At 32.1% G+C, this 24,369-nt stretch overlaps 6 protein-coding genes across 6 annotated transcripts; 2 read left to right on the plus strand and 4 right to left on the minus strand.

Moving 5' to 3' along the window:
- Positions 1 to 272: 272 nt before the first annotated feature.
- LOC107370709 (uncharacterized) lies at positions 273 to 1,996 on the minus strand. Its single transcript, XM_015938678.1, has 2 exons — positions 1,873 to 1,996; positions 273 to 988 (listed from the first exon to the last, which is right to left on the minus strand). Exons 1-2 carry the CDS (start codon positions 1,994 to 1,996, stop codon positions 273 to 275), a joined length of 840 nt encoding a protein of 279 aa, XP_015794164.1.
- Positions 1,997 to 3,121: 1,125 nt separating this feature from the next.
- Positions 3,122 to 5,195, minus strand: LOC107370710 (putative glucosylceramidase 4). The gene is made up of 4 exons (XM_015938679.3): positions 4,640 to 5,195; positions 4,383 to 4,552; positions 3,757 to 4,169; positions 3,122 to 3,663 (listed from the first exon to the last, which is right to left on the minus strand). Exons 1-4 carry the CDS (start codon positions 5,171 to 5,173, stop codon positions 3,221 to 3,223), a joined length of 1,560 nt encoding a protein of 519 aa, XP_015794165.1. The 5' UTR covers positions 5,174 to 5,195; the 3' UTR covers positions 3,122 to 3,220.
- Positions 5,196 to 7,492: 2,297 nt separating this feature from the next.
- On the plus strand, positions 7,493 to 9,983 carry LOC107366056 (putative glucosylceramidase 4). The gene is made up of 4 exons (XM_015933630.3): positions 7,493 to 8,466; positions 8,554 to 8,723; positions 8,930 to 9,342; positions 9,439 to 9,983. The coding sequence occupies exons 1-4, from the start codon at positions 7,933 to 7,935 to the stop codon at positions 9,879 to 9,881; spliced, it is 1,560 nt and encodes a 519-aa protein (XP_015789116.2). The 5' UTR covers positions 7,493 to 7,932; the 3' UTR covers positions 9,882 to 9,983.
- Positions 9,984 to 10,974: 991 nt separating this feature from the next.
- On the plus strand, positions 10,975 to 12,792 carry LOC107366292 (DNA damage-regulated autophagy modulator protein 2). The gene is made up of 3 exons (XM_015933874.2): positions 10,975 to 11,278; positions 11,706 to 11,849; positions 12,223 to 12,792. Exons 1-3 carry the CDS (start codon positions 11,208 to 11,210, stop codon positions 12,776 to 12,778), a joined length of 771 nt encoding a protein of 256 aa, XP_015789360.2. The 5' UTR covers positions 10,975 to 11,207; the 3' UTR covers positions 12,779 to 12,792.
- LOC107366291 (uncharacterized) lies at positions 12,780 to 15,365 on the minus strand. The gene is made up of 6 exons (XM_015933873.3): positions 14,992 to 15,365; positions 14,862 to 14,933; positions 14,687 to 14,784; positions 14,297 to 14,621; positions 13,645 to 13,856; positions 12,780 to 13,335 (listed from the first exon to the last, which is right to left on the minus strand). Exons 1-6 carry the CDS (start codon positions 15,095 to 15,097, stop codon positions 12,955 to 12,957), a joined length of 1,194 nt encoding a protein of 397 aa, XP_015789359.2. The 5' UTR covers positions 15,098 to 15,365; the 3' UTR covers positions 12,780 to 12,954.
- A 97-nt stretch (positions 15,366 to 15,462) lies between these two features.
- On the minus strand, positions 15,463 to 23,320 carry Dys (Dystrophin). The gene is made up of 10 exons (XM_015933852.3): positions 22,854 to 23,320; positions 22,319 to 22,645; positions 20,405 to 20,577; positions 19,959 to 20,093; positions 19,442 to 19,731; positions 18,988 to 19,335; positions 18,048 to 18,136; positions 17,235 to 17,961; positions 16,971 to 17,135; positions 15,463 to 16,843 (listed from the first exon to the last, which is right to left on the minus strand). The coding sequence occupies exons 1-10, from the start codon at positions 22,861 to 22,863 to the stop codon at positions 16,342 to 16,344; spliced, it is 2,766 nt and encodes a 921-aa protein (XP_015789338.2). The 5' UTR covers positions 22,864 to 23,320; the 3' UTR covers positions 15,463 to 16,341.
- Positions 23,321 to 24,369: the final 1,049 nt, after the last annotated feature.

Consider the following 24,369-nt stretch of genomic DNA (forward strand, 5'->3'; position numbering starts at 1 on the left):
GCTCTCGGGAATTGAACCTAAGAAGGTTAATACATTTACATTTTTTGGCTTGATTCGGCTTCTCTTATCAGTGATGATTGAACCTGTTTTTGAAATCAATCGTTTGGCTGGAACAGATTTAGCTTGAACTGTAAGATGTTTAATCGCAAGATTATGGGGTTGCCTTTGTTTGACTGCCAAAACTTCAAAGGATTTTCATTTCGAGGAATAACGATAATTTCAGATTCTAGGAAATGTTTCAACCCATTGTGCATTCCAGCAGTTGGATCTGATCATGTATCATTAAATAAGTTGAGTTTCAACGAGTAACAACATCTTAGAATCAATTTCAAAGGCTCATCCTCATTATTCAGTCGATGATTCCGAAGACTATCCATTAATATTGAACTTTGCTTGAAAGCTGTTACAATATTACGAACATTCTCAACTGTATCAGATAACAAAAGACTGTTTTCCAATCCATCTTCCACAACGCGATTCATACAATGAGCAACACAATGAATATGAGCAGCAATATTTTTGCCTGCTTTTTTGTAATTTGCTCCAGCATCAGTTGTAATTGAAACAACTCGAGCAATATCAATAGCAAATTCATCACAAGTTTGTCTGATCACACTCTCAATCCTTTCAGCAGTTGCTTCTCCGGTAAATTGGTTTGCCTTGATACATATACTCATCATTTGGTAATTATCAATGAAATGAAGAGTTACTCCAACGTAAGATATTTGATTTTTGATATCTTTCCATCCATCAGCAGTTAATGCCAACCATTTTACATCGTCTAAAAAAGTCCTCATTTGATTTGATTTAACTTCATATAATTTACAAATAATGTTTTCCAATTTGTTCCTTGAAGGTGATGAATAATTATTATTGAGCGTTTTTACTATATCTTTAAACCCTTTTTGTTCAACAACTCGAAATGGTAAACTGTTCCAAATAACCCACCAAGCTATTTCCTGGTCAAAATTGTCTGATAAGCCCCCACCTGAAAAGATAAATATAATAAATTAGAAAAATTAGTCAATATTTCAATTTGATTAACTTAATAATCAATATTGAAAGTCAATATTTTGCGATAGCCATTAAAATGGTAAAAGTCATCCTGGCGACCCATGACTTTTTCAGAACCGAAAATCGGACAAACATGCTTCATACAAGTTTGGCCCAAGCATCTAATAAGCTTTCATTTGGTGTATAAAACATTGGTACATCAATAACCACTGAGCTGCAAGTCAACAAAAAAATTTTCATAGCCTTTATTATATATTGAATATAAGGTAATGTCATCCTGGCGACCCTGACTTTTTTCAGAGAGAAAAATCTGACAGATATGGTTGATATAGTTTTGGGTCGAGCATTCAAAACGCTTTCATTTGATGTATAAAACAGCATTTTTACTTCAAGTATTTTCGAGCTCTAAGGTAGCAACAATTTTTTCCCGTAGATTTCATGTAACACGAATATTTTCAGTGTCATCATGATTTTCAATGAAAATTTTGAAAAATAATCTTTATACTTAATTTGTATTTACATTCTATGAGTAATTCACCTATTCAATTATAATTTATCTAAGTTTTCTTATTATCGAGCAGTAACATGATCTTTTTCAAGTAAACTTCAATCGAAAGAGTGATTTAAATATTTCAACTTGACGTAAGTCAAGACACAGTTGATCTACAAGTCTTAATATTATATTGTTAAAAATCATTTAATTTCCTCTTTCTAACGATATATTGATTAATTTTTATGTTAAGTATTTCAAGTCAAAGTCATGTTGTCTCTGGACTAAATTCAAAGGCAAAAAATTGAACATTTAAGCTTAAAAACACTAATAATTTTAAAACTTATTATGATTACTATTTTACTTACTTTGCATTGATTCAACAGAAGATATAAAGGCATCAATACGTTGACAATCATTTTCAGTTGACTCTTTTTGTTGATCATTTATGGTTAAATTCACACTTTTATGGTGAGTTTTGATGTGTTTCATTAACTAGGATGCATTAGTAGTTGATTTGAGCGAAGTTCGACATAATTTAAGCCTTGGGTCACCATCTTTTTTCCCTTAAAAGTGTGACCAAACAGAACTTCTTTTAGTCATCTGAAATCGGCAGAAAGTTTCGTTAAAAATGGAACACAAAATTTTGATTAACTTACATTGTATAGTAGGTAATAAGCTTTTTCAAGCAAACTTTTGGAAGACTTGGTTTTTGAATGTTGTTCAATGTAAGTCAAAAGATTAATTTTGATTGTTTCATTTAAGAATAACATCTTGTTGATTGTAGACGAAAAAATTAACAGGATTCTACAAATCCTTTGCTTGATTCAGGAAAAAATGGTGATTTCACTCAAACAAAGGCAAACATAAACCTCTCTTTATTTGAACTTACAACCAACAGAAAATATCGAAAATATCGATACTATTTTTCAAAATATCGATGCGTATTGTTGAGTGAAATATCAATACTATTACTCGTATCGATAATATCAGTGCAACACTAGGCTTGACTGTAATCCAATTGGACTCAAATATGAATATGAATTATCAACTATTTTATAATTAATTGATTGTTACTTGATTGATATGTTTTATATCAGCACGAAAAAACTACATGAACACTGAAAATTTGAATTTTTTGCAACTAAAAAAAGTTTGAAAAGCTTAAAAATTTGGACCAAGATTGAAAAAACAAAGCTTGTTAATGAAAAGAGACAAAAAAGAAAAGGACAAAACTCGAATAAGGACTAGAAAAACTGTAAAGCCATAAAAATTATAATTATAAAATTTTGCCTAGTAAAGGTCAGGGCAAAGAGTAAAGGAAGTCTCTTCTTCCTTCACTCTTTGGGTCAGGGTCACCCTTTCAAGTTCACAAGTTTTTGCTTTATTACCCTAACTATTTTTGTCACCAGTGTAGTGCATAAGTAACTTTTTTTAAGAGTAGCAAAGGAGGGTTAAAAGACATTGCCATATATGAACTCTTTTGACAATATCAACTTCAAATAGTATCACTTCATTTTTGTAGATAATAGGTATAATTCATTCATCTGGAAGTGACTGCACAATGTTCAGATGTGACATTGTATCGAAGTATAATTATAGTGATGAATAATTGAGTCTTGTTAGCATTTTGAGCATTTATTTTATACTGTCTTATTGAAATCCAACAACTTTAAAGTCCTATTACATGCAAATACCCGTATGGACTTTGTTTAATCAACTTTTGTTAATGACAAGTGTTCGGAATGAATGGGGTCCGAGAGTTAAACCAACGACATTTTCGGCAAATCCTTCAATAGTCAAGTTGGCAGCATAATCATTACTGTTTACAGTAATAACAACAAGTTGATTTTGATCAGTTTTAAATACAGTCGTTCTAACATTATCATCTGGATTAGTAACTTTAAAACCTAATCGGGTTGATCCTGGTTTCAAAAATTTACTGAAATGAGCCAGTGCATAGTACATCGGTTGCTTATAATATTCTTGTTTTTCAGCGTTCACAATTATCGGAGAATCGACAAACATAGATACCCAATTAGGTCCACCAATCGTGTTGAGAGCAAGATTCCAATCCACCCAACCTGAACTCCAATGATTCATATTTCCAACCAAATCATTTGCATATTCTTCACCTCTGCTCCATAAACCTAATTTCACTGCGGATTGGAAAAAAAAGTTAGAAAAAGATATTTTGTTTTGTTCGAATTACAATGTTATATTGGTTAGACAGAACTAAAATCATTTATTACCTGCTATGCCATCATAGCCCAAACCAGTACATGCTTCAGTCGATAGCATGAAATAATCAGGGAAAAATTGATGAGTTTTGTCGAACTGATCGAAACCAAACAGCTTATTCTCATACCAGTGAACAGCAACACCAGAAACATATTGTGATGCTTCGTAGTTACTAAACACTCTCGATGCATAAAGAAATAGCAATGATACATTGTCATCAAGTATCAATAATTTAAGCTTATCCTTGCCATAACCAGCAGCTTTGAGGATTGGGCCAAGATCTTTAGCTATCCATTTAGTCATTTGTTCAGGAGATATTCCAAGACAGTTGAAAGGGTAATCAGGTTTGAAACCAGCACTTGGTTCGTTCAAAGTAGTTATTCCCCAAAATTCGACTCCATGTTTCTTATATTCGTCTAGAAATCTGTAGAGTAAGAAAATATTCAGATGGTTAATATCAATAATCAATATAAAAAAAATTGAATGAATAAAGTGTAGCATCAAAAGGGATAAAAGGATAATGGAAGAAGATTTCCGAGAAGGGATGTGAAAACTTGAAAATAAAGTAATTGCTAACTGTAGTATAAGAGTAACTATTAATCTATCTCAAAATTTAAGAGTGACAAGTAATACATACTTTACCATATAACTGGCCATTGCTTTGTAATAAACTTCTCCTGGATCACCAATCAAGATTCCTGTACCATTTATCCTTTGTTGATATTTCATCCAAGCTGGAGGTGACCACATACTGCCAAATAATTTCAAGCCTCCAGAAAAATCATTTGCTAATTTAATATAAGGAATCTGTTGTTAAGGTGTAAATAATGGAAAGATATTGAAAAAATTGAGTGTCAGAAGTGGATTATCGTCATTTACGGCATAATAATTTACCTTGTATTCTAAATCCTCCTCAGCCAGTGCAAAATGAGTCCAGTTCAAATCTTGGTAATCATCTTGATGAGTGTAAGGGCGAGGTGAAAAATCAGCTCCACCAATTGTTACTCGACCCATGTTATACTCCAATCCATCTTTACCAAAATAATCACGAATCAGGTCCAAGACCAATTTATCTGGAAGTGATTTAATGTTAATTCCAGCAGCATCGGTAAAAGCACCACCAAAACCAATAATTTGTTGATACGTTTCGTTAACATTTATTGAAAGTTTGATGGAATCAGCTGTAACTGTATTAAGAGTCTTGGGATCTAATGTATCTTTATGGAATCGATGCTCATCTTTATCAGATACATAAGAGTAAATCAACCCTTTTGGTGGATTAGTCACTGGTTCAAATGAATCACATTCAAGTTCATTGCAAACACAAACGAAAGAATCTTCTTTGAATTTTCTTTTGTGGCAACCATCAGTTTTGATTGTATTGATGAAAAGTAACAAAACGATTGTACAAGCAAGTAATTTATCCATGGTTTAACTCGGCGAAATCGAAGTCAATTAATACCTCGAATTTGAAAAAGTTCCAGCAATTTATACCTAAATGACTTACTTAATCTCATAATGATTGATCTCACAAACAATGAGATAAGAATTGACTGGAAATTCACTGACATTCAAATTGTCATAGTCAGGCAATAAAATAATACTATCGTGGAATCAAAGGATCATTGGCTAAGTCAACTAGGTTAATATCAAGCTTTGTGGAGGCCATAATTATAACTTATCACTGTATTTAATTATCTCAATCAGAATAATTCTTATATTTATATTTCAAGTTACAATCAAGATTTTTATCGGAGCGTAGTGAAACGAAGTGGAGATTTTAACTCGCACTACCGTAAACTCAAATTCACTTTCAACTTTTTTGTCCTCAAAAAATCTCGGTAACGGCTTGAGTAAATTTCATCAAACTTAATATTAGAGCATATTGAATCAATTTGAAGAACTGAAGTGAAATCCAAGGTCATCGGAGGTCATTTGTCGGGATTTTGACCTGTGGCCTTTAGAGGTCATTTGAAGGTCATTTATCATTTTTCGACAGTTTTTCATTGCTTTCATGCAGGTGCATTATTATATCACTATTAGTTATCGAAATATGACTCAAAACATGCAAAAAGTCACAAACTCATGAAAGAGCAATTTACGTTTATTTCACGAATAGTTCTGTTTTCGAATTTGATATTAGCAAGATGGTCGTTTTAGGTCATTTTGAAGAATTGGAACAAAAATTTAGACCATCGCAGTTCATTTTCCGGAAATTCGACCTTTGACGTTTAGAGTTCATTTGAACATTCTCAATGCTTTTGGATATCTACATGAAAGATCCATCATTTTATCATCAATTATAATCGAAATATAGCTAGAAATACTAGCAATGTCCTCCACTAAAAAACTACTCACTAAAAAACTAAATCTTTCTGCGTCTCGAAACAAGTTAAAGCAACAGATATCTTTGCAATGCCTACCCTTGTAGGACATTAGAAAAACAGTTTTCTTTATTTAACAACGCAACTCATCATATTTAACATGAAACAATGTTATTTACAACACATTTGAAACACATTTATTATGTGTTCTGCGCACATAGATATGTCATATGCAAAGATGGACGAAGGTTAGAACGCAAGAAAACCTCAGCAATCATGAATTATATTAACAGGCAGCAAGAATTTGAAGGTAGATCACAAAATTTTGTTGAAATTAATGAAGATTAACCAATTTTTGATAAATGAGTGAGAGCGTTCATGTTTGAATAATGTCTTTGAAAAAGAATCAAAGCAATATACGAAAGAGTAAAACCCCTTGACTAAAATTTCTGTGTTTCATGAGAAACATCTTGCGAATGCTCTTATTCAACTCTCATAAGCAAAATTCTTGCATTGAATATTCCATTAGTTATTCAAATCATTTCTTTGATTGTAATTAATATAAAAATCGAAAAAATTTTCTGCTGAAATAAGAATGTTCACTGCATTCTATTGCTGCACGCTCCGATATTGACGATCGATCGTCTGACCTAGTAATAGTTTGATATGGTTCCAAGAAAGAGAGCAACAAATCTTGACTCCATTGAACAGCGTATTTAAATCGTGGTGATTAGACCTAAATCATCTGTCTTAGTTGTTGATCTTGAGATGGATACAGCTCAAATTCATAAATAGATTTAACAATCTCTAAGGCTCAAAATGCAATGTTTTTCAAAATAAACTTAACTCATTGCAATAGACACAACCAAAGAGTAAAGGAGAAGAGTGTGCAATTCAACGGTGAATTTTTTTCTGGTGCCAGAAGATGGCAATAAAGTGACTCTTTCTTTTTACTTTCTTTTCAATTTATTTACTCTCTTTTTCTCTTTCATTTCTCTTTCTTTTTATATGCGGTTGTCCGGCTCAATGTGTCGGGACTTTGAATGTGAATATTTTATTGCTAATCGCATCAATTAAAACAAATCTTTTGAAAATCATTTGAAGAAGGATGCAGAATTTTTTTGACGCATGATTTATGATTCTCCGTTTTCTAATTCGAAATTTATTGGGAAAAAATCAAAAAAATGAAATTTCGTGCGGCTCAAAAATTTCTAAAAACTAAGGTTCTTTACTGTGATTTTCTCGCGATAGAAACTTTTTTAATCGAACATTTCTCGAAAACTTGGAGATCAGGATAAAAATTGAGAAAAGTAATTTTTATCAACCCAATTACTATAATTCAATGGAATGACTTTGAAAAACTTTTCATTATTAACAACGCTATGTGACCTCAAAGTTCGAGATTTACAAAATTGCCATTTTTTCGTAAGGACAGTACAAAAAAATCGGGAAAATTCATTTTAATTTTGAAACATGGGAATTCCATTGTATTTATCAAATTTTTAGTACAAACTGATCGACAACTCTTTGAGGCGTTAATTTTCATGGAAATTTACTAATAAAAATTCATTTAGTGCTAAATTGATCATTATAAAATTATTTGCACTGAACAGAAAATTGTTAATAACCTAGTTTACTTTATCGATGATCCTTTGATTTCTTGATAATATTATTATTGCTTGACTATCACAATTTGAGTTCCAGTTAATTTCAATTCTTATCACACTGTTTATTTGTACTCACCATTTGTCAGACCAATTAAAGATCAATCATTAAGAGATTAAGTCAGTGATTTAGGTATAAATTGTTGGAACTTTTTCAGATTCAAGATATTAATAGACTTCGATTTCGCCGAGTTAAACCATGGATAAATTACTTGCTTGTACAATCGTTTTGTTACTTTTCATCAATACAATCAAAACTGATGGTTGCCACAAAAGAAAATTCAAAGAAGATTCTTTCGTTTGTGTTTGCAATGAACTTGAATGTGATTCATTTGAACCAGTGACTAATCCACCAAAAGGGTTGATTTACTCTTATGTATCTGATAAAGATGAGCATCGATTCCATAAAGATACATTAGATCCTAAGACTCTTAATACAGTTACAGCTGATTCCATCAAACTTTCAATAAATGTTAACGAAACGTATCAACAAATTATTGGTTTTGGTGGTGCTTTTACCGATGCTGCTGGAATTAACATTAAATCACTTCCAGATAAATTGGTCTTGGACCTGATTCGAGATTATTTCGGCAAAGATGGATTGGAGTATAACATGGGCCGAGTACCCATTGGTGGATCTGATTTTTCAACTCGTCCTTACACTTATCAAGATGATTACCAAGATTTGAACTGGACTCATTTCGCACTGGCCGAAGAGGATTTAGAATACAAGGTAAATTATTATGCCGTAAATGACGATAATCCACTTCTGACACTCAATTTTTTCAATATCTTTCCATTATTTACACCTTAACAACAGATTCCTTATATTAAACTAGCAAATGATTTTTCTGGAGGCTTGAAATTATTTGGTAGCATGTGGTCACCTCCAGCTTGGATGAAATATCAACAAAGGATAAATGGTACAGGAATCTTGATTGGTGATCCAGGAGAAGTTTATTACAAAGCAATGGCCAATTACATTGTAAAGTATGTATCACTTGTTACTCTTAAAATTTAACATATGAAAACCATAGGGATTCTGTACTTGCTTCATTATCTCGTTAACTCAGCCTTTTTGAAAATATGTCATTATCCTTCCATCTTCCATTTCATTTATTCTGAACCAACCAGATAATTCTATCAATGCATAACAATAATTAATATAACCATCTGAATATTTTCTCACTCTTCAGATTTTTAGACGAATATAAGAAGCATGGACTTGAGTTTTGGGGATTGACTACTATGAACGAACCAGGTGCTGGTTTCAATCCTTATTACCCTTTCAACTGTCTTGCATTATCTCCTGAGCAAATGATGTTCTGGATATTTAAAGATCTTGGCCCGAGCCTCGAAGCTGCAGGCTATGGCAAGGATAAGCTTAAATTAATGATACTTGATGACAATGTATCATTACTATTTCGTTATGCAGCAAGAGTCTTAAATTTCCCAATGGCAGCAGAATATGTTTCTGGTATTGCTGTTCATTGGTATGAAAATGCACAGTTTGGTTTCGACCAATCCGACATCACTCATAAATTTTATCCAGATTATTTCATATTATCGACTGAAGCATGTACTGGTTTGAGCTATAAAAATCCAGAAGGTAATGAATGTTATTCATTTTATACAATTTTTTAATCAATCATAATTCGGTACAGAACTAATATCTTTTTCTAAACATTTCTTCTCCAATCCACAGTGAAGTTAGGTTCATGGAGCAGAGGTGAAGAATATGTAAATGATTTGGTTGGAAATATGAATCATTGGAGTTCAGGTTGGGTAGATTGGAATCTTGCTCTTAACATGATTGGTGGACCTAACTGGGTATCGAATTTTGCCGATGCTGCGATAATTGTGAATGCTGAAAAACAAGAATATTATAAGCAGCCGATGTACTATGCACTTGCTCATTTCAGTAAATTTTTGAAACCAGGATCAACCAGATTAGGTTTTAAAGTTACTAATCCAGATGATAATGTTAGATCGACTGTATTTAAAACTGAAGAAAATCAACTTGTTGTTATTACCGTAAACAACAATGATTATGCTGCCAACTTGACTATTGAAGGATTTGCCGAAAATGTAGTTGGTTTAACTCTCGGGCCCCGTTCATTCCGAACACTAGTCATTAACAATAGTTGATTAAACAAATTCAACTCGGATAACCTTCATGTTAATTGATTTTAAAGTTTAAATTTTATTAGTAATACAGTATTAAAATAAATTTTGAAATAATAAAACTCATTTATTCATGACAATTTTTTTGTAACCAATATAGTTCCACGTCTGAACATTGTGCAGTCAATCCCTGATGTAGCGAATGATTCATAAGAATAAAGTTATTGTATTATAAATTAATAAATTGGATCAAGATAAGTTTATATCATTTATAATTCGGGGTTGAATTCAGAAATAATTTTCCGTGTTTCGAGAATAAACTTCGATGTGAATATGAGTGGCTCCATACCGACCAAGAAGTATAGTAGAGAAGTTAACTTTATCATTTTGATCAATTACTTGTACTTATCATTCTCGATGGAAATGTTCATCACTAGTCGGAGTTGATCGCCCACCAAACATTTGAAGTCTTCTAGGTAAATCGGAAATCTCATGATTCCCAAAGGCTCTATTTTTGTATAGATCGTACAATAACTGATGGTACATAGATTCAGAACTACATGTACAAGTGATACAATAATGGACTTGTTTGACGACTGGTTGAAATTTTTCATCTTGAATTTTTAATTTATCATGACTGTTTTAACAATGCATCATCGACCAAGTGACCGTTTTTGCCATCTCGGTTCAAATGCAAGAAAATAAAAAATGGAAACTCTGTAAATATTGATTCTTATGTTGTCATTTCTAAAATCACAAGTTAAAAATTTTGAACCATCCTTTTTAACCGAGTATTCATGGAAATTTTAACCAAAAACTAAATATTTTTGAAACAGAATCAGTAGCTTTAAAGTTGCCTTTATGCGTGTCAATTCAAATATTATATCCTTTCACCTTTGTCTCGATTTGACCAAGTTTTTGTCTTAAAACAAGAGTTTAATCACATTTCCCCTTAAACCAAAGAGTAACTCTTTGCCTTAAACTGATTAAGCCAAGTTTTAAAGCCACAATATTCGCATAATAAATAGAGTCATATCTTTAATCAGTTATTGTGTTATCAACGAGTAGATTAGTTAATACACTTGGATGGCCCTGAATAGATGATTTCGTTTCATTTCCAGTTTGCTTTCACTCAACTTCAACTGTGTTGATAATAAGTGGCTGGTAATACTCATAAGTTTCCCATTAAAGTGGTTAAAAAAGTGTTTCCAATTAAAGTGATTATAATTGAAGTTGTCATATTAACCAGGAAAGTCGTGTTTCTCAATAGTTAAGACAGATGATTACCCACTGAATAATTTCGATCACTTGACTCGGTCCAACTGCCAAAGATAAGTCAGTGAATCTAAAATGGCTTGGACTAATGTTCATTGGGTGCCTTTGGCTGCCTCAATACTTTTACCAGCGACTTTCATCACAACGTGAGTTAACCAATTTCATCTTAACTTTACCCCTTCTTATACTCCATTTACAATCTCACAAACAAATATAAATTAAATAGTTCTAAATGCGATAATTGATGAGCTGAGCCAACTAAAAACTCTTGCTGTTCCTCCCTTAAATCTGCTTTTTAATTTAATAACATTATTCCATTTTTTATAGCTTAATATGGTAAAAATGTTTATTCAATTTCACAGCTCAAAGTACGTTGCCTGTTAATCCTGATTAACCTTGAAATCAGTCAATCAATCATTAATTATCTAGTAAAAGGATTCAAGTTTACATTTTGCTTACTAATACAATAATATAGCTATCAAGTTTCAATCGAAATCACCTTTTAACCTTAAACACTTTCTTGGGAAATACTGGTAATAATAGCAATCTTTATTGTTTTATCATTGTTTTCAGGTATTTTTTATCAGTAACTGATGGCAATATAAGTCCAGAATTTCCATATATAAGTGACACGGGAACAACAAGTCCAGAATCATGTGTATTTGCCCAATTGCTAAACATTGTGGCCGTTTTATATCTATTCACAACTTATTTCAGGTATTGATCCAGTTATTACTCACATACATTACAAGATGATCAACAAGTCTCGGATTTTGCTACATTCAATCATCATAATTTCATGAGATTAAATTGGATAAAATTCCAGGAATAAATAGGTTTTTAAAAATTCAGAGAGATTTTAATATCCGAGATACAAAAATTTACCAAATCTTCCATGTTAAAAATCTCTGATGTTTCTAATGATGATCTTATAAGCATATTTTCAGATAGTACATGAGATTTTCTGGTTTTTATTCCTGAAGTGATTGAAAAAGCTTTTATTCTGTAAATTTTGATCTTTGAATGAAGCAAACTCCTAAGCATTTGGATTTATGAAATTGACTTTATTTTTACCATTTTTCATCCCAAGGTATAAGCAAGTTTATCATTATTATAAGGACAATCGTATTCATGGTCAACGATTACTTTTAACCATCAATAAAATATCTTTCCTTATTGGGATGATGGCCTGTTTGGGAATGTCAATGGTGGCCAATTTTCAAGAAACCAATCTCATCCGGGTTCATCTTACTGGTGCATTAATGTGTTTTTGCTCTGGTGGAATCTATTGCTGGTTACAAACTTGGATAACTTTTAAATCTTATCCGCATCTCAATGAAAAACCAATTTGTTACATTAGATTTTTTCTGTCAACCACTTTAACAATTACTTTTATCATAACCTTTTTCCTTGGTCCAGAAGCAATGAGACGCTTCAATGGTACCAACCCTCGTAAATGGACCAGAGATGAGGATGGCTATTACTTGCATCTAATTGCTTCTCTCTGTGAATGGGTAACAGCCATTTGTATCGATTGTTTCATTGGTACATTCGTATTTGACATGAAACGACTTGTAATGATTAGCCCCAAAGTACTCTTCACAACCGACAACATCAGTATTACCTCAATTAAAATAACTGCATAAATCACATTCAAAAACCGTTTATTGATTGATACTGAAACTTAAATGGTTTTTACAAGTATTCCAGGATTTATATACAATATTTTTAACCATCTATGTATAAATATTTGACATGAACATCGTGATAAGCAAATATATACAGAGTTTGTGAAAGCCAAATTGTTGGACAATGTGCTGAGTTAGGTTAGCCTTTGACCAGCACTTAACAACTGTCGAGCCAACATTGAATACAAATCAAATGGATTGACAGAACCAAGTTTCCAAGAAGTAAATATAAAGTCAGCATTTATTTTGACGAAATTGACTCTTTCGTAAGGACCACAAAAATAATTAACACGATGGGGTAAATCACACTGAGCATTCCAAATTATTTTTTCAGTCGATGAAGGTGAAACTTTGGGACAACCTCGTACATCAAGATTATCCAGATAACGGAGTGAAACCAGATGCGAGTAAACGGAAGAATCGTCAAGCTTGGGATGATCACGGATAGCCAATTGGCGTATTTTGGGAAATAATTTCACATAGACCCATGGATCAATGTGACAATAGTCGTTGGCCTAAAAGATGAGAATAAAAAAAGAGACATTAGAAAAAATCAGAACATTGAACTTGCAATGCAACTTCAAGCACTTTTCAAGCACTCTTTGTTTCCAACTATTGTCCATTCAATGAAATTAGAGTAGATTCAATCCACAATGGACTCAATTCTTGACAATTGTTGGAACCCAGTAACAGTAAAAGTACATGTTGAGTGTATAGCTTTAAATAGACTTCTTGTTTACATCAATCTGTTGCATTATTTCAAGTCAATTGCTTGTTGTTAATTTTTTTCGTTACCTTCATCTGTCTCGAGATTATTTACTTACCCAAAATTCAAGGAACAAGTTTCTTAAACTATAATGTTGAAAAGAATCAAATTGATGATGTGTCACAAGGTTCCATGAGTCTCGAGCCAAAAAATAAAGAGTTTCAAGTTGAGGACATCGTAAAGTTACATAACGAAAATCATACCAAACAGGAATACCAATTGTTAGATGGGTAACATCTTCAGGATACGCAGGATAATTGCCATCCAAATCTGTAATGTAAATAAAAGTAAGTTTTTCAAATTCATAGCATTTGTTTGTGGTCAAAACCTTTGAACAATTTTTCATGTCCATGTTCAAGTTCATGCTTGCATTCTGTAAATTTAAAGTAACTCGCAAGATTATTCAAGGTAAATCTACTGTTTGACTTTCAGCCTGTTGGTTCATTTTTCTTTAACTCTTGCCGGTGAAAAGACTATTCAGCTAAAATATTTATCAGACAAAAATTTATACAAAGGAAGGTTAATAACTTTTCAATGGCAAAAGTTTTTAATACAATTGCGCCTAACATGCCAACACGTTGCTTTGCCAACATGAACAGTTGAGGATTAACAGTTCAAATGCCGTGAACACAAACAGATACCAAGGGTTTGAAACTTCGTGAACATTGATACAAGAATAAAGAGCAAAGAGGAAAAATTCAAAGTGTTACCTTTCCAGTTATCACCTGTCAATAGGTTTGACAAAATTTTAAGTTGTTGACAGTCTAAGGTTAAGATAGTCAATGATTCGATATATTGACCATAAACATCGATGAGATCAAGAAATGTTTTCAAATATTTAACTTCTGGGTCATTCAATTCAATCTCAGGACTGGGCTCATATAAAATTAACTTGACACAATCGTAAATGAATAAACCTTTGGCGTCTGATGCTAGCTCTACCCGGCTTGGCAACTCCTCTTGTTTACAACAGCTTACCGCTGTCCCTGCAGTTGATAATTTATCACAATCCAATTTTTCTTTAATTAAAATTGTCTGCGAAAACAAATTTAGATGTAATTATTCAGTCATATTAATAATAAATGAAATTGCATGATTACCTGAATATTTGGTAAAATTTGTTTTACTCGAGATGAACTTGGAATCGGTGAGGAATTGAAAAACAGAGTCTCTCTATCTTTGATTGTAACTTGACTATCTGCATGTAACATGCAAAGGAAATTAAATTACATTAATTATTTAAAACGGTTAATTGGTCAATTTAATTACAATTACCTTTTGGTAAACCAATTAAATGTTTGATGTGTTGTAATCTGTATTGACCAAGATCATTCCATCGTCTGTTAACTAAAGATAAAATATCAGCAAATGCGGTAATCATATGTTTTGGGTTGAAATATATTACCTAAACAAACATTGAACAGATCATCAAGGAATTGAACTTTGTTGATTATGGTGAATAATACATTATCAGGAAGCTTTTCAATTGAACTGTCAAAATCACAAACCATTATTGGTTATTAAATCAGTAAATTAGGAAAGAAAATTGAGAAAACGAAAAAAAAACAAAACAAAGACTTGATCACATTAACTCGATACTTTGGTTGATCTTTTGGGTTTTGTATCGACTTAAAATGTTGCACCAAAATACAAAGCTAACCAGAAAAATGATCATGATCAGCTTTGAGGAGATGAGGATGATGATGAGTAGAGATCATGAGGTTTAAATCAAGTTCAATGTCATTTCTTCAAATCTATATTTAGCCGATTACAGCTAACTGCTTTGGCTGCTGTTGCCAACAAAATCAGAGTAATGAGACCTTAAGATGTATCACAAGACGCTCAAGTTCAGCGTAGATTTTTGTCAGATAATAAATTGATCTTTTTTTCATTGATTATCAAATAATTTTTATTATTTTCTAAAACAAATAAGATTTAACAGAGCAAAATGTACAATTATTCAAACATAAATGGAAACATTTTTACCAAGACTTTTTAGGTTAAGGTTTGTGTATGTGTAAGTTTATGCGATATAAAATGTTAGGAAACAATACAAGAAACGGCAAAAGAAGTTGATGATCATGTGTTGATTCCTTTATTTCTTGATTTCATCCTTTGATTTTGTTCAAAACAGCTATTTTAGTTGATTAATTGTCCAACAATATTAACGATAACTGTTGTTGAGTTGATAAATGATTTGAAAATAAAACAAAGTTGCACACCCAAACATTAGAAACTGAATAGACTATTCGATAGACTATATGTTTTGGTGTCTTCTTCCACTAGTAACATCATTAACAACAAGATAAATCAAATTCTAACTCAAAACTTGGCAGAAAAAGAAAACAATCGATATTTGAATAACATTTGATTTTCTTGGTCGATTTGTCATGGTTTTGTTGTTGTAATACTAATTGTCTTGCTTAAAATCAAAGGCCAATCCCAATATGAGGTATAATGATTGTGTATGGTTAAAATGTAGTTGATATGAAATGTTTCTTTTTTACTTTCAATCAAATCATCAACAACCTGGTAAGCTTGTCTGGTTCATCAATTGATTATGATTGTATTGCGATATGATTGATTGTAGTTAACATGTTAATGTTGATAAATGGTGTATCACAATTTAGGTTTTAAAAAGGTGCTTTTCTTTGGCAAATAACAATGTAATAAGCTTTGTTCGTGTTGGAGTTTTTTTTCTGGTTTTTGGTTTTGGTTTGGTTGTTTTTTTGTTGGTCATTTTGTCTTACATCAATCATCTGATTTCATCTAGATATGGGTTTGATTGATGATGAGACGGCGGTGAAGGTGGATGGTGATAATGATGATTAGATCGATATGGTGAACTATTGTAATGAGTATTGTGATAGTATCTTGGTGTTGATGAGGTTCGATGAAAGGATGGATAACCTGTACTCCGGATTGTATGTAAATTGGTTGTAACCATCTCATCAGATTCTCCATTTAAATATTGTCTCAATCTTTTCAAAGTAGATTCCAATTGTTTATTCTGCTCTTCAAGTAGAAGCTTTTTCGTTTCCAATTCATCTTTCCTTAATCGTAGGGCTTTAGCTTCAGCAATTAAAGCTTCCTCTCTGCTTGAGTTTGATGATGAATATGCAGCCAAATCGTTCCCTATTAACCCATCAACATGATTCATTGAATATGCTTTCCCATTTGATATATGATGTTGTTGGTGTTGTTGTTGTTCTTGATTCTTTCCAGCTTTTAACCTTTCATATTCAGCTTGAAGTAATCTGAGTGAAAATAAAAAGCAATGGAAAGGACAAAAGAAAATTAATGGTCAATATAATTAATTGATGATGATTTAAGTGGATAATCTTTTGGTAATATAACAAGGAAAATGGCTTTTTTTGCTTTTACCTATTTTCTTGTTCAAGAGAGTAAATAATGGATTCCAATTCTTTACGATCTTCTGTTTCAATAGGACCCATCATTTGACCAGGATTACATTGGTTTAAGTTGTAAGCATAATCGGAGCTCAATGGTTGACAATATTGACCCATAATCTGGTGATCAACATCATTCCTGTAAGGTAAAGTAAAAACAAGGCAATAGTTCAAGTTCGGTTTGATTGTTTGTTTCTGTATGGATTTGCTTGGAATGATTGAACATGATAATACTTACTGTTCATCTAGGTTAACCTGGTCAGAATAATTGTTGAGCTCAGCTTCTGCCAACCTATTTGCGTACAATTCAAGCTTGGAGTGCATGTCAACGGGAATTTGATGAGTTAAATTGTGCATTGGTGAACTTTCGTCAAGACAATCACCTTCAAGTTCACCATGGTGAATACCATTAGTTGATTGTACAGGAAGATAACTGTACTTGTTGTAGTTACGCTCAAAATGTGATTTAGATTTGAACTTGTTACAAATGATGCGAGTAAAATCTCTAACCTCTTCACCGGACGACGTGGTTAGACAATATTCCTGCATTGGGTGAGTTATCTTGTGACTTTTAGCGGTTCGATCAGAAAGGAAACACAATTGGCACATGTCAAAATTAAAACAGAGTAAACACTTGTAGCGAAAACCAATGATGGGAAATTGCTTGCAAACATTACATGTAGCTTTATGTTTGGCTGCCTCGGCAGCAACTAATCGATGAAATACGGGTAACCAAACGGTTGATTGAGGTTCACGTTGAAGCCAGACTAGGAAATCGGTTGAATCAATGTCAGTCTTGTAACCAGCCAATTGAAAGCAGGATCGTACACTTGGTTCAATATTTGGTCCTCCAAAAGCATTGATTTCCCCTAAAAGGCGAGGCACTTGAATTAATTCATGTAATAACAGGCCCAATTTACGTTCATCAGCAAATCCATGAACATCGGCAATCAACCTAAACATAACTGAAGAAAGCGAATTTCGGAAAAAAAACAAAAAGAATGGAATCAATTTTTTGGTAAACAGCACTATTTATCAAATTGATATTTACATCGATACTTGTCTTCGAGAGCTCCTTTGCATAAAGTTATCAAACCAATTTTGAATGAAAAAACTCTAACCAAACCAGTACGATTAGATCTGAAAAAAGAAAAGAAACATCCGAAGCAAAAATTAATGAAACATTTCACACGGGCAGTAACTCAAACCAGAAATTTTACGTCTTCACATTACTGTAAATGAGAAATTAGTCTGAAAAAACTAGCTGTAAATCAAAATGAAAATGAACATTTTTCATCAGAAATCTTCATACACTCCTATTTCATGGAGAAATTTCATTAAATCCATTTCCTACTCATGAAATATTCAAAAGAAAAACTGTAAATTTGAAACATCTTTTTTTACTCAAACATTTAGCAAATGTCATTTAGATTCAGTAGACAAATGCAGTCACAAAAATGAGTTAACAGTTAACACATGTTTTGATTGCTTATCAATAAAACATTTGATATTCAAATTGATTAAGATAAAGAAGAGGAAGGATTCTTGATGAAAATGGGTGAAATCATTCAATAAGAAATAGTGGTTTCACTCCCAAAAACTGGTTAATACTGTTATTAGATTTATCTGAATATAAACATGAGAAATGTGAAAACTCATCTTTCGTGACTGTTTAAAATTGCTCTCAACCAAGGCACCATCTTTGGAAAATAAAAAGAAGCTAAATTCCTAACAATTAAATCCAATCAAAATTGTAATAAACAGTAAACTAAAAATTGAAAAAACATCTTTAAATAATATAAAATCAACAGAAAATTGTGTTTAATTAGTAAAAATGTTAATAATAAAAATATAATAAAAGCTCAACTTGAGTCAAATATTAATTTTTGAAAGGCGCGCTCTTTTCATCTACCACACTAAAGGGACAGTTTTAGGTAGTCAACTGTAAACTGTGTAAACTGTTTAATTAAATTAACAAATAATTTACTTACGTGTCGTACAAATTGAGTAACCAGTTAAGGCAAAGATTAATTGATAAAGGTATATCGATAAGTGGAGCTGCTTCAGATGGGGTTACAGTTGATTCGTAAACAGTTTGCAGGCAATTAATTATCTCAGGCACACTGATTAGTTTATCATTTTGTCCATGGAGTCCATGGCCGTCAAATATTTTGATTAATGATCCCAAATGGATGTAATCAATATTGAGAGATCTTTGGATGGTTCGAAGTTTCATTGCAGTTCGATAAGCAGAATAACGAATCTCATTAAATTCAACCAATGAATTCATCAAGTCTATCATTTTAGGATGATCCCAGTGAGTAGTTTCATTTGAATGGCTAAAATGTAAACAAGAGAGTAAATACAAAAAAGGTTAACCTTAAGGTTCTTATTCATTTTGGGTTGGATAAAGAATCGGGTTTAATAAAGTAAAATAAAGCTTACTTGATATAATAAGGTACTTTATTTGGAGCCACAGCTCGTTCCCATGGATGTTCAAGATTATCATTGAGAAAGGATTGACCCACAGATGAACTGGAATCTTTCATTGCCTCTTCCAATCCTTTACGCCTTTCATCAACAGCCACTTGGATCAACTTCCAGCGAGTATTCAATTCCTCCAAACGGTTTAAATTGACATGAGAAAGAAGCACATTTGAACCAGTAATTCGTGAAGCTGTATCATTCATTGATTCAACCAATATTTGACAGTTATAAATAATATCACGAAAAAGCTGTTGGTAAAAGGTAGAAGAGAAAAGAAGAGAAACAAAATGAATATTAAAAAAAGAAGAGGTTATTAATAAATAACGCTTGAAATGATTAAGCCTCGGTAAAATGTAGGCTTAATCAAAATGAGTAAAAATTAATGTAAAAAGGCAAAGATGAACTCAATTTTTCTGGTTAAATCTTGCTGATTAATTGTCTTAACAAGTTTATACAAATTAATTTTACCACTAACCTGAAGCTCGGATAATTGTTCTGAAAGTCGATCCAATATAATATCATTTAATGGTAGCCATTTGCTTTTATTTATCTCAGCCATGTGAAGTTTACCAGTTAAATCATCCATTTGTTTTTGCAGTGTAATCATTTTCTGGAATAATAAGGTTAATAAAGAAAGGTAAAAGCAACCCAAAACCAAAACATTGAATGATTAGAAACAAGAGAATCATTAGATTATGCTGAGAATGCTAATTAATGGAGAAAAGGCTTTTCATTAACGTTGAAATTCGTATTTTTCAAGTCCTTTTATTCCCAAGCAATCCTTAAATGTCTAAATATTTTTAGTCAAAAGTGTATTTTCAGTGTTTTCTGGTTCGAAATGCATTTACTAGAAAATCTTTAAATTGTTTCTATGAGTTGAAAATCAGCATAAACTGGCAATTGTTTCGATCTCTTACTTACCCTAAGAATATCATCTAATCTTCGTTGTCGTTGTTCAGTCAATTGTAACAATTCGGACCATTTTTCTGTCAGTTTTTTAACTTCTCTACGGATGGATCGAGTCGTCTTGCGTATAACCTCCTCATCGCCTCCATTTACCCTGTAACGATCTTCATCTTCACTGTAATCCAAACCTAAGAAACAAAAATTTAGTTGAAAACTGTAACTAATTCAAAGGAATAAAGAATCATCTTACTCCAGACTTTATCGTCACTTTTACATGCAAAAATCTCCAGTCTAAAGATTAATCTGTTCACAACCCAAAGATAATTGAATCTCAATGAATGAAAAGCTACAGTTTACAGTTTATTTAACTATTGGATAAAGACTTATGATTTATTAATAAAAGCGAAGTGCAAGTTGAATGTAGGTAAAGACTTTAATCAAATTTGATGTTAATCAAATTAAAATTTAGAGCTGTTTCTGGGTTTAAACCAAGAAATGTGTTGAACAAGAGCTTAAATGGCAAAAATGAAAACCGTGAAAATCTCTCCAAAAGAAACGTAATTATTCGAAATATTTTCACCTTTTCATGTTTTATTAAATCTCGTGGTTGTTCAACATGATTTAATATGAGAATTTTAACCCATTTCTTTGATGAAATTTCTTTCGTCAGTTACCTGAATACAAGTTGAACTTGCCATTTGATTTCATCTTTTAACCTTTTCTGTTCTGAGTTTGTCTACTTTACTTCCGTTGCTGTGACCCTTTGCCATTCTAATATCAATGAATAATTGTCATTGAAAGAAATGAATGGTTGAAACGTGAAATAATAGCCTTTCCCTAATCCAATTTCATGAAGTTTCTTGTTGTTACTGAACGGAATCAGTCATCATTTGAAATGCGCTGCATCAACATTCACCAACCAATATTGACCCAACAATATTAAATCTTGAACATGAGATGAATGATTCTTGTTTAAGGTCAAGACCTTTGATTGAACAAGACAATTGACCAACAAGAATAATAAACAAGTAAAAACATAAAGGTAGAGTGACTCTCAATCAGCAACACAAGATTCGTGAGGAGACTTAATAAAAGACTTGAATTGATTAGCAATTAGCACATTAATCTTGTCAACATGATCAAGAGTCGTCTAAATGAGCAGTCAACAAAAGGAAACATTTCCATTATGATTGAGTGTTAACAGCTTTTAAAAACTAACTTTCATTTCAGTTAATTAACCATTGAAATTTCAAGATAATCATCATTTAATGTTTAAGCAAAGAAGCAGCAAAAATCATTAAATAAACGATTAATCAAAGGAATCAAAAACAGGACAGAAAAGCTGAAAATAACCTTTTGATTTCATACAAAACAAAATGGGCAATAACGAGTGATTGGTAATGAATGACTAGAATTGAATTAAAGGCCAACGATTTGCACTTGAAACAAAGAAGTAAATAAAGGTCAAGATGGTGAGTAAATGTTGAAAGGTGAAATGGATGGAAAGATTGGATTGCTTTTGATAGTAAAGATGAAACACTTTCAACATTCCCTGTTATCATTATTAGCATAACATTATTCCCTCCCAGTTGAATCTTGGAGTGAAAAGAAATGCTTCCCTATTGATTAGTAAAACAAAAACTGACTTTGGGTTGAGATTAAAATAGTCATTCAAGGTTCACCAACCTCAACAATTGGTGAACATTAAAATGATGAAAAAAAGGAAAATAATGAATTTCATGTTTTCCCTGAATATTTTTTTATGTATTCAGATTGCGTTATTCAACCAATTTACGTGTGACATGATTATTATGATGATTGTAAACATGAAGACTACACTTGAATTGGTGATGAGTTCAATTGAGATGAAAAGTGATTGAAGGCTGAATCTTGGTTGGAGTTGGGTTAAACAATTCATTTCAAGCTTACCTTGAGGATCATCTTTGGATAGATATGATCGACCCGACATTAAGGTTGTCTCGATGACTGGCCTTTCCTCTTCAAGAGACATTCGGAATAGAGTCAGTTCTTCAAGTTGCTTAGATATTGTCGAGACATCACCGCCAATGGACGACATTGAGGTCAACTCGGTTCGTTTCTTGATTACCCATTCAATCAACTCTCTCAACGAGAGCAGCAATTGATTCAACTGATTTCCGGATGAGTGACATGACGGAGTGCCCATCGGAAAACGAACCGTTCGTGGACCACTTGGACCAACATCTTTACCTGTCCTCCAACGATAATTGGCATCATCTTCAATGCAAAAAGACAAATTTCATTTTAAAAATAACAAAAGAAAAGAAGAGAAAAATTTCTCAAATTCAATCATTTCAAATTCTTGTAAATTGTACATTTTAAATGAATGAAAACAAGAAAAAATGGAAACTGAAAAAAGCAATTTCAATATGAAAATGAGTTCGCTTGAAATGTACATCAAGTTGAATATAAAATGTTTACTTACTTTGATTCATTTTGATGTTCCTTTCCTTGCTTCACGCAAATGTTATCCTTTTCTTACTTGATATTCAATTGAGATTAAATTTTTTACAAGATTAACCAAAATATATATATTTCAACGAACCATTGATTTGGACATTTGTTTCAACACTTTTCATCTAATCCATATCAAGGCGAAAACAAACATTGATAATTAGTTAACAATCATGGTCAACTTGGAACCGGTAGTTTAACCATTTTTGGTATCCTTTTTCATTCCCTGTAACCAGTGTAAGTACAACAAACATAATGGCCAATGTGAAAAAATGTGAAAACACTGATATGTTAAACTGTAGTAAAGGAAATAAAATGTAGAGTAAGATGAGAAGAAGAAGAAAAACGGCAAATTTATATTAATTTACTTATTATATTATCACTATTATTATTTGTATCCTGGGAGTTACAGGGAAAGATTGATAACAGTTGATGGATAACACGATTAATGATGGAAAATGGCGGAAATAGAAGAAGTGAATCATGTGACTCATTGACACATGCGAACTGAGTTGCAGGTTTTTTTATATCTTCAGTCATGAAAAGTTGGTTCAAGTTATCATCATGCAACATCAACATTGGATAAAATCCTTACCTTAAAAATTGCTCCCTCAATCAACGATTTCCATGTTTTCCAACATTTTATTTCTTTTCTTTTCCCCTGAAAACTTAGTTCAGTTTAATGTTCAACTTTGAATTTTATTCACATTTTATTCGTATACCGAAGTTGCATCTTGTTTATTGATTAAATATCCATTCATAATAAACTTTAATTTTCGGCGAAACTGAATATTGAATTGATGATATATTTGATGATAGCTCCATCTTTAATAAACAATTTACTAATTAATTGTCAGATAGAAGATAAAATTTTCTTAATTTCCTCTTCAGTTTTTATGGCGTTTTCACTCAATCACAGGAATAAGGTATACAGACGGCTACTCTCGTTAAGGGAAAAGTAACGGGCGAATGCACTCGGCTGGACCACTAGACGGCTTATGCTACTGTAAGGGGAAATATACTAGTAAAAGTGTTGAAGAGTTTAAATTAAAATACAAAATTATGACAATGGTTAAATTAGAAAATATCAAAGAAGCTAATATATTTGGTAGTTTCATTTGGAGTATCTTTCATAAATTAAATATTATGCCAGGCTTGTAAAGTGTTCAGTTAAATTCAAAAAATTTCAGCTTCATTCAAGTTCGAGTTAGTATGAGTTGTCTGTTTGTGGGATTGTCTAGCTGATGTCTAAAGTCTTGGTTTGAGTGTATTTATTAATAACTCAGGTTGATCGGGAAGCAAAAATTTATTTCAGTAAATTGAATTTGCTTTAATTTTGGTGGCAAAAAACAGGTGATTGAGAAAAGGGTTATTTTTAAGTTATAATAGTTCTGGGAGGGAATTTGTAGGATTCTCTCATTAAGGTATTCTATGAGTTAGAGTTATGATGAACCTCTCAAAAGGTGAATTTTGAAGACAAATTCGTG

This window comes from Tetranychus urticae, chromosome 2 (genome assembly GCF_039701765.1).
Source record: "Tetranychus urticae isolate SD_2017Ah chromosome 2, NJAU_TeUrti_SD_1.0, whole genome shotgun sequence".
NCBI classification, from domain to species: Eukaryota; Metazoa; Arthropoda; class Arachnida; order Trombidiformes; family Tetranychidae; genus Tetranychus; species Tetranychus urticae.

Bases quoted from the DNA above. Each gene is read 5' to 3' on its own strand.
- LOC107370709 (XM_015938678.1), bottom strand. From the start codon at position 1,996: ATGAAACACATCAAAACTCACCATAAAAGTGTGAATTTAACCATAAAT. The intron at 989-1,872 runs GTAAGTAAAATA...TTATCTTTTCAG, and splicing joins TTCTGTTGAATCAATGCAAA to GTGGGGGCTTATCAGACAAT.
- LOC107366291 (XM_015933873.3), bottom strand. From the start codon at position 15,097: ATGGTTTGTGATTTTGACAGTTCAATTGAAAAGCTTCCTGATAATGTA. The intron at 14,934-14,991 runs GTAATATATTTC...TTTTATCTTTAG, and splicing joins TCTGTTCAATGTTTGTTTAG to TTAACAGACGATGGAATGAT. The intron at 14,622-14,686 runs GTAATCATGCAA...TTGTTTTCGCAG, and splicing joins AAATTTTACCAAATATTCAG to ACAATTTTAATTAAAGAAAA.
- LOC107370710 (XM_015938679.3), bottom strand. From the start codon at position 5,173: ATGGATAAATTACTTGCTTGTACAATCGTTTTGTTACTTTTCATCAAT. The intron at 4,553-4,639 runs GTAAATTATTAT...CCTTAACAACAG, and splicing joins AGGAGGATTTAGAATACAAG to ATTCCTTATATTAAATTAGC. The intron at 4,170-4,382 runs GTATGTATTACT...CTTACTCTACAG, and splicing joins ATGGCCAGTTATATGGTAAA to ATTTCTAGACGAATATAAGA.
- LOC107366056 (XM_015933630.3), top strand. From the start codon at position 7,933: ATGGATAAATTACTTGCTTGTACAATCGTTTTGTTACTTTTCATCAAT. The intron at 8,724-8,929 runs GTATGTATCACT...CTCACTCTTCAG, and splicing joins ATGGCCAATTACATTGTAAA to ATTTTTAGACGAATATAAGA. The intron at 9,343-9,438 runs GTAATGAATGTT...TCCAATCCACAG, and splicing joins GAGCTATAAAAATCCAGAAG to TGAAGTTAGGTTCATGGAGC.
- LOC107366292 (XM_015933874.2), top strand. From the start codon at position 11,208: ATGGCTTGGACTAATGTTCATTGGGTGCCTTTGGCTGCCTCAATACTT. The intron at 11,279-11,705 runs GTGAGTTAACCA...CATTGTTTTCAG, and splicing joins CCAGCGACTTTCATCACAAC to GTATTTTTTATCAGTAACTG. The intron at 11,850-12,222 runs GTATTGATCCAG...TTTCATCCCAAG, and splicing joins CTATTCACAACTTATTTCAG to GTATAAGCAAGTTTATCATT.
- Dys (XM_015933852.3), bottom strand. The intron at 19,336-19,441 runs GTAAGCTTTATT...TTTACATTTTAG, and splicing joins AAAGTACCTTATTATATCAA to CCATTCAAATGAAACTACTC. The intron at 16,844-16,970 runs GTAAAAGCAAAA...ATTTTCACTCAG, and splicing joins TCTCTTGAACAAGAAAATAG to ATTACTTCAAGCTGAATATG.